At 32.2% G+C, this 14,724-nt stretch overlaps 1 protein-coding gene and 1 long non-coding RNA gene across 2 annotated transcripts; one reads left to right on the top strand and one right to left on the bottom strand.

Moving 5' to 3' along the window:
* Positions 1 to 5,917: 5,917 nt before the first annotated feature.
* On the bottom strand, positions 5,918 to 8,264 carry LOC141045822 (uncharacterized). The gene is made up of 2 exons (XM_073536675.2): positions 7,019 to 8,264; positions 5,918 to 6,363 (listed from the first exon to the last, which is right to left on the bottom strand). Exon 1 carries the CDS (start codon positions 7,745 to 7,747, stop codon positions 7,043 to 7,045), a length of 705 nt encoding a protein of 234 aa, XP_073392776.1. The 5' UTR covers positions 7,748 to 8,264; the 3' UTR covers positions 5,918 to 6,363; positions 7,019 to 7,042.
* Positions 7,275 to 9,256, top strand: LOC149989866 (uncharacterized). Its single transcript, XR_016502616.1, has 4 exons — positions 7,275 to 7,404; positions 8,220 to 8,342; positions 8,507 to 8,587; positions 8,802 to 9,256. It is a non-coding gene; the product is annotated as an uncharacterized LOC149989866 (long non-coding RNA).
* The last annotated feature ends 5,468 nt before the right edge of the window (positions 9,257 to 14,724 follow it).

The following is a 14,724-nucleotide window of genomic DNA, read 5'->3' as shown; positions in this document are numbered from 1 at the left end:
TCTCCTACTACTCCCATTTGTACTACAATTGGTACCTCTGGCACTCCCGCAGCCATTGGTGTTATCACTGGTCTCCTTATTATTTAAATTTGAATTTTTCTTTCTTTGGTTTTATTTGGACCTATAATTTCTTTTTGTCGTTCCCATAGGAGATTTCTTATGCGTAATTTCTCTTGTCTTTCTTTCACTTGTTGATTAATTCTTTGATAATCTTCCCTTTTGTGATTATCACTCATAATCTTTTATTCTTCTTTACAAAATCAATATTGCCTTGAATTATAACTCACATACTTGTAACCCTAAAACTGGTTCTTTTCACGTTCTCATTCAACATATAATTCCATCTTCGATACAATCAATTTCTAATATTTCATATTCTTATCATTTCCTTGGCAGCGGTGCCAAAATGTTGTTCTCGTTGTTTTCAAGCTTCAGTATATCAAAGCTATTGAACTAATTGAGGTGGGTTCGAACAAGGGAAAAGACTAGTTATGTGAATTGGATCTGTTAGTGTCACAATTGACTATACTCTAGCTATGTGAAATCAATTATCAAACTACAAAACACCAAGGCTTACTACTTCTATCTTGATTCAACACATAATCCATTCTACGACTATCAATTTAACAATATTTCTCTCAATCACAATTCATCATAAGCAAATAATAAAAGCAAAGAAAACAAAGAGGTAGCACTAAGTTTATCTTGGCTTACGACTTTCACAATTTGGCTCTCGGCTTACAACTCTCATAGTCTGGCTTTGATCTCTCTTTCTTCAACTTATTAATCCTACCTAAAGATGATCCGTTGGCCAGCGGATTCCAAAGATTATGACTCTTTGAATTCTTAACCATTTATTCCACTAACAACCTACTGTTACTAACTAAACTGCCTAACCATCAGTCTAATTCTCAAGGTTATCAATTACCAACCAATAACTTACCACAAAATTTATTTGCCTATTCCACAGTGATAAAGAATTTTTTTTTGGATAAGATATATCTACTACTCTTATTATTCTAAGAAAATCTTATATTATAGCTACTTACATGAAAACAAAAATTATAGACAATATATTGGCATATGCTTGGATTAGGAATTAAGATAAAACAAAAGCAGTAAATTTTTTGATGATATGTGCTAATGATGAGAGAAACTGTGTAAATTTGAGAGAATAATCTTTGCCAACAGTTATTAGAGAATTTAGAGATGAGCATGTGAAGGATTTTTACCACGTATCATTGTAAAGCAGGGTTGCAATAGTAGAAGAGGTGATGGCTTTCTACTTATTAAAAAAAAATAAGGCTATTGTTGTATTATCAAAGGATGGATATATTTTATTTAAATAAATAAATAAATAAATAAATAAATAAATAGAAGAATAGAAAAAAAAATGTCAAAAATATAGAGTATTAGTTGAAGAAATGTAGAATGTTTGATGAAGATGAATACATATTGAGGATATTTGAAGAAAGTGGCTTCGATAGTACCATGGATAAATTATAAGTATTATTGGATTGAATTTCAAGGGTGATAATTAGATAATAAATGTACAATCTAGAGAATTTTATAACGAGATGAAAGAATATATTGATAAATATGATGTCAAGGTCAAAACTAAGTATAAGATTGTTGTCAAGAAGGTTAAACCAATAGCATTATTAATACCATTGGATTATAAAAAAAGGATTAAAAAGGCTTCTATGCAACCCAATTTGAGAGATCTAAGAAAAATAAGGAATAAATTTAAAGATAATTTGACATTAGATAGATTGAAGGTTGGATGTGGGGACTTTTTGATGGAAGATGAAGAAAGATGTTTCAAAAAGATGTTTTTTTGACATGACAAGGTATTTGTATTTGAATCAAATGAAATAATATGTATGGATCAAAATAAGGTGGCATCAATGGTTATTTTCAAGATTCCACATGAACCATGGGATTTAAGGCCAATTTTGGTTTCAAAGGCATATTTGCTTAAGCTTGTTGAATTATTCAATGATAAGATTAAGATAGAAACTTTAGAACCATCTATGACACCATATTCTAATCGGTGGTTCACTATATCTAAAAAAAATAGAACATTGAAGTTAATTCAAGATATGCAACCGGCAAATAAGGTCACTATTAGGAATATGGATTCTAGTCCAATAGTGGATGAATTTACAAATGCATTTACAAGAAAAGTAATTTATTCTATATGCAATCTTTATTGAGGATATGATCAATTTTAATTAGCAATATAAAGCAAAGATTTAACAACTATGAAGATTAAATTGAAATTGGCCAAAATGTGAACATTATCACAAGGAATTACAAATTCAATGGCTCACATGATAAATGGAATGCATAAGGTATTAAGAGATTTTATTTCAAAGAAAATAATATCTTTTTTAGATAATGTGCCAATTAAGGAATGTAAAGAAAAAAAAATGATAGAACATTGGATTCAAAGGGATGTAGAAAGTTTGTGGTGGATCATATTGATGACTGTGAGAAGATTTTGGCAAGGTTAGAAGAGGTTCATTTAATCTTATTAAAAGAAAAATTAATATTTGGAATAAAAAAAGTTTTGGTGGTAGAACATATGTGTAGATCATATAGATGCAAGCCATCAATAGAAAAAGTTGATAGAATTCAAAGGTTGAAAGAATATTTAAATACATCAAAGATTCGAAGATTTTTGATAATATGTATTTTTTACCACTTTTGGATTTCGTATTTTGTACATATGGTAAAATCATTATATTATTCATTAAAAAAAAGATTTAAATTTTAATAGAATATTAAGTAAAGTAAAATAATAAAAAATTTGAAGAAATTTCTTTCTTCACCACTAACTTTGAGAAAGATTAATTATGATTCTAAGAGATTGGTGATATTCACGGTTGATGCTAGTCTAATAGATATTGGATGAAAAATTAGATAAGATGATAAAAAAGAAAATAAATATGTGATTAGATTTAGAGGAAAGGTTTTATATCTTCATTGAAGGGCTTATGCACAAGTCAAGAAAGAATTATGGGATTTAGTAATTATAATAAAATAAAATAAAATAAATATTTGATTGATGCAACTGTGATTATTGAAATGGATTGTCTATCACTATTAGGTATGATTGCTAGTTTTTCAACATTAGATATTATAATATTAAGGTGAGTAGCATATTTAAAAAAAAGATAATGTGCTTGCAGATATGTTGTTGCAAGCACAATATGATCATAAAGAAGATATAATTGATAATAAAGAAAATATTGGCACCACCTTTTATTTAACTTTATATACAAAAAGAAAAAGATTGTATTTGACTATATTACTTGAAGTATTTTTGGAGGAGTTATATGATGGTAAATGGTTGCACATTGGAAAGTACTTAAGTATATTAAAGCAACAAGAAGATTGAATAAATCATGAATTTAAAAGAATTTAGAAGAAAGATTATTGATATTTTCTTCAAGATGGATTTTTTAAAAGCATCCAAAGTAAAGGAATAGAGTACCACAATAGATTGTATGTAATATGGTACTCAACAAAATATCATTAAAGAATTTCATGAAAGTTAGTGGACCATACATTGAGGTATTTGGATAATATTTGTAAAGGTAAAAGAAAAGTATTGGTAGAAAGGCATGTATAAGGATGTAGCAAATTTTGTAGGATCTTGTGAGACTTGTCAAATATATTCAAACATTTTTCATTGAGATGGATTGCATCCAATATATCCATTAGCAATTCACTACAAATGCATGGTTGATTTAATTGCAATGCTAATAGAATTTGGATAAAAGAAATATTTGGTACTTGCTTAAGAAGATTTGACAAATCAAGTAAAAAAGAGAGTACTTTGAATAAAGACTATAAAAAGAGTATGTTAGTTTATATTAGAAGAAATTATTTGCTAGTATGATTATGTTGAAAAAATCACCACAGATAGTAAGAAATTAGATGCAAATGAAGCATAAGAGTTCTTTGAGAGGATGGATATTAAACTTGTATTAACAACCACATATAATCCAAAAAGAAATGGCAAGAATAAATATAGTTATTTTTCAATTGTTAAAGCATTAGTTATAGTATTCAAAGGAAAGATACGTGATTGGCCCACATTATTACTATTTCTATTATGAACAGATCGTATAATTCATAGTATACTTATAAGATATATGCTAGTGGAATTGATGTATATACAAAAATTGCTGATACCAATAGAAGAGGTTGTACTAACATGGAATGTATTACCTTAAAAAAGTGATTTAATAAGAAAAAAATTATTAAAATTACAAATTCAACAACTTGAAAGAAGACTTGAAGATGTTGAGGTAGCTATAAAGAAATTGAAAGAGGCAAGAAAGAAAAATAACAAGAGGTTTGACAAAAAGCATCAATTGTATCCAAAACTAATTCAAAATAGTGATTAGGTATTGATTTATGATAGTAGTTCGAACAACCAATATAGCATGGGAAAGAAATTTGCAAGGAGATGGTTTGGGCCTTATATTGTCAAACAAGTATATGACAATGGAATATAATTGTTACAAGAACTTGATGGTATAGAATTAAAGATACCTATAGTAGGTAAGAAAATCAAGTTATTTAAACAAAAAAGTAAATACATTTGTTTTGATGAATAATAAAATCCATTACAAGATATTGACATGAGAGAAGAAGAATAAATTGAAGATCAAGAATTTGACCAAGAAAAAGAACACTTTATATCAATGTAATTAAAAAAACTTAGTACATGTTCAAAGATGCATAGGTTTAGGGGGAGGATGGATGTTAAAATATAGTATAGTTAATGAATGAAAGAAAAAAATATTATATCATAAAAGATCTTATTTTAAAATATTATAGAAAAAATTACCTCAAGAAGCTAAGAATTGATACCCAAAGAAGACCAGTTGACAACCTAGGTCGAAATTAGACCCTAAGGTACAAAACTATATACCTGTGGTAACTCCAAGGTTCTTTAGAAAATCAAAGAGTGAGATTTGAGAGCAGACTTGATAGAATTTTTATAAGAATTAATTTTGTATGATTTTGATTTGTAATAACTTTATAAAAGCTTTACAAAGTCAAGGTTGTTTTGAATGATTTGGATTTTTGTGAAATAAAATAGGATTGACGTTTTAGAAATTTTTAGGAATTTTGTAGTAGATCTATGAATATAATTTTGTAGATTGGTAGATATAATTGTGCTTGATGTATGTTGTGAATTAAAATTCAATCAAATAATTAGATTGAAGTATATAAAAGTTTTTGTAGATTGAAGTCTTAAAAGTTAGAATTTGAGTGTCAATGAGTATTTTTAAGATGTTTAGAAATTTGTTCATTGGATTGAAGTTAAAGTTTTTTACTTGGAGAAAAGACTTTATTTTTAAAAATTTAAGTAAATTTTGGGAGAAAATAAATAATTCAAATAGGAAATATTGGTATTAGAAGTTCAACTTTCAGATTGGAATAGGAGGCTGACCAATTCCCTAGAGGATTTTAGGATTTTTCTTTGATTTGGTAAGTATAATTATTTTTAAATTTATTGTACTTGTTTTTAAATAAGATGTTGAAAGGTCTATAATTTTTTAAGTAAGATCAATAGTTTAATCATGAGATATAGGGATTCTAATGTACCTTAGAATTTGTCTAAGGTTTGGTTTAAGATTTAAGGTTTATTTAGGATTTGATTTAGAATTTAGAATTTATTTAGGATTTGGTTTAGAATTTAAGATTTATCTAGGATTTGATTTAGGATTAGGATATGATTTGGGATTTAATTTAAGATTATTAGGATTTCAATTAAGATTAAAATAAGATTTTGATTAAGATTTATTTAAGATTTCTTTAAAAAAAATTTATGTCTTTTGTAATTTCTTTAAGATTCTTTTTGGATTTGATTAAAGCTTAATTAAAATTATTAAAATTTAATTGGAATTTATTTAAGATTCTATTAGAATTTTTAAGATCTTATTGTTACAAATTTTCTTCTACCTTCTACAAGTAGGTATCTTGTGCATTCTCAAGCAAGACTTCAAGTAATACGATAACAAGTCTTGCAAAGTCAACATGTTTTGGAAGTCCTATAGGACACCACGATATAACTCCTAGTTAAGAATATATACAGAGGTAAGAATGAAGTCTTTTTTATTCTTGTCAATGCCTTTCTAGTCCTTAATCTTATTTCAAGACTTTTTAGTCTTCTTATCTTTGGCAATACCTATTTTAGTTTAATACAATATCATCTCTAAGTGACTTTTTAGTTCTTTTGAGTGATAGGAGAGTGTATTTAAGATTTTGTCATGTCCTTCACACTATGTTCCTACTTTGGAGCAACTCGCAAATATCTTCATTAAGTTCTTAGGTCAATTCCTATTTAAGAGATTTCAAAATGCATCCAATGTAGTTAATATCAATAGCCTAGTTAAGAAGATTTAGATTTATAGCTTCTCTCTCTTAATATATAATCCATTCTCATCATGACAACTACTATGTACAATGATTCTTTTCTATGGGGATTATTTCTCACCTTCATTTGAACATTACTCTCCTTACTCAAGGCACTCATGGATTATCTACTTGCTAGAGTGGACACTCAAAGCATTTGTCTCTGAAATTTGAATTCCGATTTAGATCCAAATCCCTTTGCTAGAGCTTTAATTCATTCATTATGTACTTCAGGGAAATTTAGGTTCTATGTGGTCAAGGTTGGAAGATGACTTGGAATCTACTCTTTGCGATATGAGTACAAACCTCTTGTCAAGTGTTTCAAGGGCACACTATACAAGGGTTTTTCTTCATTAAGAGATGCAGAGAAATATTATCTCAGTTAGTGTGTATATTTAAAATCTTGACAGAGCACATAGGAAGTTCAAAAGGGTGTTGAACATCGCTCCTGTGTTCCCATAAATGTTCCCTATAAATGGAACGTAGACATGTACCGTATTTATGTAATTGTTAGAACATAATAAACAGTTGAGTATTGAGCCTGTAGTGGCTTGCACTGTGCAGATGAGATTGTGCTTACTCTGATGACTTGTGTTCACTGTGGTTAATTCAGCGTATCAGATTCTCCTTCCTTCCCCACGTACACGAACCTCTTGAACAGCTTCAGAAGCTCCTGAGCATGCAGCCACAGAACCTCCATCTTGAACCGGCGCGCTTGGCACGTCCCCATCAGCTGGTTGAACACCACGCGAGAATCGCCGTAGCATCGAAGGTGGAACACCTTCCAACCGATCGCCAGCCGAAGACCACCCAACGGTCCCACGTACTCGGCCACGTTCATTCTTTGGGGGCCAATGTAGGCTGCGAACTCGGCCACGGGATGTTCCTTGCGGTTCATGAGAACGGCTCCCGATCCCGCATGGGCCGATGCCGTCACCGACGCACCGTCGCTGTACAGAAGCCATGGTGATTCTCTAGACCCCCTCACTTCACCGGATGCAGGTACTTTCCTGATCCGGATGGGTATGTCGGTGTTTCCAGATTCTCCGTCCTTCCCATATTGCATCCTCGACGAGGCCACATGAGCGTGAGGGTTAGCTTTGGCGGTACTTAGCTTCGCCTGGTTCTTATTCGACGCTTGCTTGTCTCCAACGTTGATGTCTTCACTGCTCTCTTCAATCAACACAAGTTTGCGTATATTCGATATCCAACCTATCGGATCATCGGTATTGCCAGATGGGTCCTTTTGCTTCTGGTTCAGACCTGTTCGTTTTTTTCGTCTTCCTTTTTGTGGTTGTCTCACTCTCATTGTATGGATATTGCGGTGCGTACTGGTTTGGCTAACCTTGATCACATTCGAATCATCCACAGGGAAAGGTTCTGGAGATTTGTAGGGTTTTTTTCTTAATTGTGTTTCGTGTCTAAACAGAGAGTTTTATTTCAGTGTAACAATGGATGAGACAAGTCTGCATAACATCTTTACACTGGAATGTTTCGCATGAGTCATTTCACAAACGGATACTAATAATTGTCTGATAACAAACGATTTGTTCAACTCTATGATTCAAAATTACATGAAGCAAAAGCGGTGATATATCAGATTAACTATGATTTTTATATTGGAACCTTTTGATGTTAATTGTGTACAGTGATCAACTGAATTTCCAAACTTAAATTAATGCAAAAGTATCAACGATGTTTTTATCACTTGACTGCAAAATTATTGAACGTGGTGCATTGTTTTGAACATAATTCACTTGATAGGATTTTTTTGAATCTAGATTGGCGGAAGGTCACAAAGGACATGAAAAGATGTTGACACAAATTTACCTCATTCAAAAAGAATTGGAGTGTTTTGCAGTAAAATTTGATGTTTTAAAATAAGCAGGCACACCATATGCTTGGTATGAAAATAAAATTGCACGAATTGAAACCGTCTCTTGTATTTCAGGCAGTATGTTGTTTCCAATGTCTTTTAAATAGACGAATTAAAATTCTAGCAGTATTTCACCAAAAATAACTTTTAAAAAAGGGTTGGAATTAATTGAAATAATGTTACCTTGACAAGGTGTTAGGTTGTTTTTGTGGATACGAAACTTATAATCAACTGTCAAGAAGTGTATAAATATGAATATTTAAAATTAAAGAGGTATCATCAAAAAAAATCATAGTTTTTTTATATTTCAATAACTTTGTTTGTTATAAAAAAATCATAGTTTTTTTATATTCCACAAATTGATACACGTGGATGCATCTTTAGACGAAAATTTCTATAAGGCCAGTATTTGCTTGACACGTCAAAATTAAACATGTTTAGGACTTAGAAGATTCAACAATGCTTTATATGGTAATTTATGCTTCAGAAACCAATCCAGAGTATTAAAACTCAAGGCATTGATATTTTGGACGACAAATGAATCATAGGATAAGATTGATCAGCTATTTTCAAAAATAAAATCAAAGGTTCAGCAACTTGTTCAGAAACTTCTTCCCATCACCATCATCGAAATTGCTCTCGAGATGATCAACCAAACAAAACCATTTTACAGCTGTTGTTACCATGCAACCTTTCGATTGCTTGATCCCAGGGAATTAAAACAGTTAAAAAATTCCTAAGAGAGTACAGCGAAGTTTACTCTTGCAGAAGACTTTCACCAAGATTGCACCTTACAGTCTTTGCAAACCCATATGAAAATTCGGTGGAAAACATACATACATATGCATATATATATATATCATTGTTGATAACTATGCTCATCCTGAACCATTTGGAAGAGAAATGTATTTAAGAGACACTAGGATCACCATATGCAAGAGAATAAACAACTGAAATGTCGAATTGTTCCCCATGCTTTAGAGGAAGAAAAGTCAAGGCTTCGGAGGGATAGCCCATGTCGCGACAGCCTTGTCAATTGCCAAAGCTGGGCCATGGTTGTCTTGGTGCCCACTAATCTTGTCACTTTGTAGCGGCAACAGTGAGAAAAGCCAACACCGCTCACGACCCTACAGGCACCCCAATGAGCCACCGCTACCTCCGCTGATGTCATGGCAGCCTGGTGAGCACGCCATCTATAGAAGGGCGTGGTCATGGTGATCTACCATGTCGGTGTGCTGCAAACTAGGGAGACGAAACCTCCTCAGCCTCGCCACCAGTATAATCTGAGGTCGGTTCAGGCTTTCAGAGTAGCATCATCCTCGCTGCTACGTCCCTCCGCGGGTCTTTGCTTTGCTGGATCCATCAGCGATTGGGTCCGAGACTGACTCCGTGTGGAGATCATGTTAGGAGCAGGATTGTGCTGGTGATTCTGATTTCCTCTTTGATCTTGTCCTCTCATCAATCGATATCGCAAGGCTGCAATAGCTGAATGCATCGCATCCCTTGAGAGGAGACATCTCGGTCGGCTGGTTTCTTGCTTCCCGAGAGGAGGCCCTGTTATGATGGGAGTTGTGTGGTTTCCGAAGGATACGACAGTCTCTGACTTCTCGCATGATGAGCCAGTTTAGTAGTACTGCGGTGTTCAAGAGCGGTAGCACTTGCTTGTGAGCTAGTATTCCTCGTGAGCTCTGCACGCGCTTGACATGCGAGAAGTCAGAGACAGTCACTTGCTTAGGTAACTTGCTCTATCTTCGCTATGACGTAGATTCTAAACTGCCAAAATCTGGATCAGCTGATCAGCAAGTGAATGATGCTCCCCGAAATGGAACTGTAACGCGTTTGTTGTAGGTAGCTGGTCAGTCCGAGGTTGTTTGAGTGTTTATTTAATTTTGTTTTTAATTCATATATATATATATTATTTTTCTGAAACATCACCTGTTGTCACCTTGATGAGCATCCACGAATAGATTTATGCGTTCATGTAGGATTATGACATAAATCGAGCATGAGCACTAAGCAGTGGCCGAATTACTTGTTTGGAGAAGTGAATTTCAGAACCAATAGGTCCTTGGGTCCCTTTTTTCCTGATACACGATATTTGGCTTGTCTTGCGGCATCTTAGGAATACTCATTGCAGTGTGCATCATGTGAATATGACGTGGTTTTTCGGTGGCGGCTGTTCTGAGGTGCTTGTGTAAACTGGTTCAACTTGCTGAATATGATGGCAACCACAGCGTGTTCGTGCTTATTCTATATTGTTACGGGGACACACAACTAGAGTTCATTGCAGGGAGAGATATGCCGCTACACTCTGAGAAAAACTGATGTTCATCGGAGAGATTGTCCTAGCTGTGTTGAATTTGTTGACAGGGTGATGCGTTCAATTGTGTTGATATCTTTTACCAATTCAGCTCCCAATTAGGCGACCACATGCTCCATACGGCTGGTGAAGGTAATAGATTCATGAGCTGTTTTTCTATGTTTGAGTCAGAAATTAGGTATGCTTAACTGAGCATTTGGACTAACGTAGATCATACGGATTCAATTGATGAAGAAACTTGATGTGCATACACCAACATTTCCTGGATGATATTTCTCTTTTCTGCGAGGATTGCATTCCATGTAGTCTTTTCCCTTCAGATGGGCTTGGTAGGTGGCATCAACTGATACTTTAACGAAATTAATCTTCTTTCAGGAGGACAACATAATCAAATCTTTCCCTACAAGACTTGTGGATGCTTTTCATTCGCAACGCACTCCTTTATTTTCAGTGACAAAGCTGCCCGTGAAAGAATCCGTGGGTAAGATCAGTTCCATCCATGGCTAACCAATTATATTCCTGACATCGTCCTTGAACAGGGAACTATTCGTGCCAGAAGATGACGGTGTATGGGTTATTTATCTTCACTACAATAGCTATTTCATCCTGCCAAAGATAAATCGAAAAAAATAGATTCTTTTTATAGACAATACATAGATAATGTGTACACTCCACAAACTATCTATGAAAAGACTATTTATTCTCGAAACAGGATGAGCTATCCCAGTTTAGGTATATCCTTAAATTCACATTTATCTTAGTCATGAAATAAGATATTCTATTCAATTGACAATGCATGCAATAGATCTGACCCAGGTTCGATCACTACTTCCCAGTGCTTGCTAGCTTGGTTTCTAAATTGTGTACATTGCGCCGCAACATTTGGCTTTAAATAAAAGCGTCGGCCTTGGACGAAACATTCCACCATCGTCACATGTCCCTTATGTGCAATTAGTTTTCAACAACTGTTCACTGCTTCCAGCGAGTAAGATTCCCCAGCAATATTATTCTTTTCTTTCACCTAAAGATTTCGGAATTGCCTACAGGAAAAATGGTTGCTCCGATGCATTATCCGAAACAGAACATCAAAATATCTTAAAGAATCTAAGGTCCTCTACAATACACTTAGAGCACTGTGTAAAATGCATTCATCCGCATGACAGATGATATGTAAAATATTTCAACAGAAAGAAGATGCCAAGGCAGTGGGGAGTTGTAAGTTGTTAAATCCGACAATTAAACGAAAATGAATGCGTCGAGAGGATTGTGAAATAACTATGCATACTCTATTAGACTATGTCAAGAAAAAATGTTCCATTATTTGTTCTTGACTAAGTCGTCTAATCCGCTCCTCTGGGACAAGATAAGGAATCTGAGCAGAAAGAGCCAATGCAGATACATGGCTGTGGAGTGATCCCAGTCTTGCACCGTTGCTGCACAAAAGCGGTGTAAGAACGCCATTGGATGAAGTTATCGGTAGACCAGAGACCTTGTCTGAGAGGCGTATTGTAATATTAATTTAAGATAGTTCGATTGTCTTGAGGAGGTAGCCAGGTTGATTAGGTACATTCGTTTCAAATACAAGATTTTTTTCAATTAATAGAAACAGCACCCATGCATCAATTAATAGAAACAGCAAATCAGTAATTCCTTTAATTATGCAAAGGAATTTTGTATAAAATGCCCAAACTAAAAGCACAGGATGTAAGGGCATTTCTAGATGTTTTAAGAAGCTTTATGTATAATGTTGATTTTCAACATAAGATTTTTGAAGACTAAGTTGACAAAGACAAAGACAAGATGAAGTTTATGAAGATATAGATGTTCATTCATATAAGAAAGTAAGAGCTTTGAAGACTAAGTTGAAAAAGATAAAAACAAGATAAAATTCATAAAGATATGGTTGTTTTCAACATAAGAGCTTTGAAGTCTAGGTTGAAGAAAGACAAGACAAAATTGATAAATATATTGAAGATATATTTAAGGTTAAATTATTTGATCTCAACTTTGACAAAATTAAGTATAGGATAGTCTTATATAGAAACATAAAAAGAATATCCTATGATTCTTAAGGTGTGAAAATTAAGATATTCAAATATACATTAAAAAATAAAAAAAGCGACTAGAGCTCCAATCTTCTTATATGGCCAATATGTCTTATATACCTTATATATATATACTTTTTAATAGAATTAATATGTAAAAAAAAATAAAAAATAAAATAAGATGTTAAGAGAAGTGATTTATTGATGATAAGTGATTTTGATATAAAAAAATTGTTGGTAGTGGTTTAAAATTATGGGATGTAATATAGTGGGATTTAGGATTCATGAGGTGTTTAGAGGATTATATCAACACCTTTCTCTCCTTTCCTCCTCTTTCAACTTAACATCTCTTTGTATTAGCAAATAGTGCATATTATGCCCAAATGCTATATCAATTAGCAAATATAGAGATTTTACAATGCCTTCAAAGAATTATAAAAGAACTATCAGTGGTGAGAATTTATTTTATATTTTACTTGTATAATTTAGTTTTGATGGTAATTAGAAAATTGATAAATGTCCTTTGATGTAGGTGGAGCTGATTTCGCTCATCATATAGCTTATATTTGTCATCCTTCACAAGATTTGTTAAGCAATGATCCTTAGTGCCTTCTCTTATCTTATAGATTTCATGTGACATTGTGAATCAAAGAACATCTTCTATCTTGTTGATTCCATACAGTATTGTAAAATAAGAAACAATGTTATAAAATATTCATACAATCATGAGGGCTTAATTGAAGCACTATTAGTGTAGTATTATATTCCTTTGTCTTTGATTGAAGTGAATTCTTCATCTAACTAAGATCATTTGCAATCAATTGATGTGTCTACATTACAAGAGAATTTGAATAGCTCTAATTTTATGTTGTAGAAGAATTCAAATAATATCAATTTTATATCAATAATTTCATTGCTTAGAATACAAAAAAAGTTTTACGTAGTTCAAAAAGATTGGTTTCCAAGGATATATTTTATTTGAAAGGATTGTATTCTCAAAGAATTTAGGTACATTGAAGTAAAATTCTAGCTTTTCAAGACTTTGGCTAAGATAGAATTATTTTTGGAGCTAAGTGAGATAGTTTTAGAATTAATCATGGGAGTTGTTTTTTTTTTTTTTTTTTTTTTTTTTTTTTTTTTTTAATACTAAATTTTGGATTATATGTTGGAAAGACTTTAAGTACCATAGTTTTTTAAGACCAGAAATTTTTTAAGAAATATAGTGTAAATAAAACAAAATATTATTGTATAGCTAAAAATTTAGTATAAAATAGAATGTGTAATTCTAAAATACATAATAAAATCCATTGAATTCTTATAGGAAGCACATTCTTTGAAACCTAAAGCCACCTCAAAATATTACATCTCAAGTACCTCCAACACTTTGCATTTGAGACCATTTCAACATATTATACTTGAAGCCACCTCAACACCTTAAATCCAAGACCACTCTAAAACCTAATATCCAAGTACCATAATAAAGGCCATCTTACAACCTCACACTTATTTCTCTTGTATTCCTATCTATTTTAATAATATTATTCACCTCTCTCCATGTGAATCTCGTACTCTAGAATTTGGGCTAGTACATCAGATTTTAGAATTGATAATAGTGCAATCTCACAGTACAAATCATAAAATTTAAAACATAAATTAATAAATATAATTATAAAATTATAAACCAATATTTTATTCATATGATTTCTTCACAAGAGCTACGATCTATTTAATTTCTTGAATATTTTTTTCTTAAATTAATTAAAACTAAACAAGATCAAAAAACTTTTTTTTTTTTTTTTTTATTGTGTTTCAAATCAATTCTTTTTCTTCCTATTCTATAATTAGTTTCACTTATTCAAATTTCATCTTATTTCTTTTCACCATCTCTTTTATTTTCGATTTTTTTTATAACCTAGCTTAACCTCTCTCACTTTCTTCTTTAAGTAAAGCTAAGCACTTTGTCATTATGGCAGTTTTTTTATTGTGATGACTCTATAAATACATTGATTATTATGTAGCATTTCTTCAAAAAAATTTCTTTTGAC

Source organism: Physcomitrium patens, chromosome 1 (genome assembly GCF_059467195.1).
Source record: "Physcomitrium patens ecotype Gransden chromosome 1, ASM5946719v1, whole genome shotgun sequence".
Taxonomy (NCBI): Eukaryota; Viridiplantae; Streptophyta; class Bryopsida; order Funariales; family Funariaceae; genus Physcomitrium; species Physcomitrium patens.
Note: the sequence above shows the minus strand (reverse complement) of the source record. Positions and strands in the feature narration are given on the sequence as shown.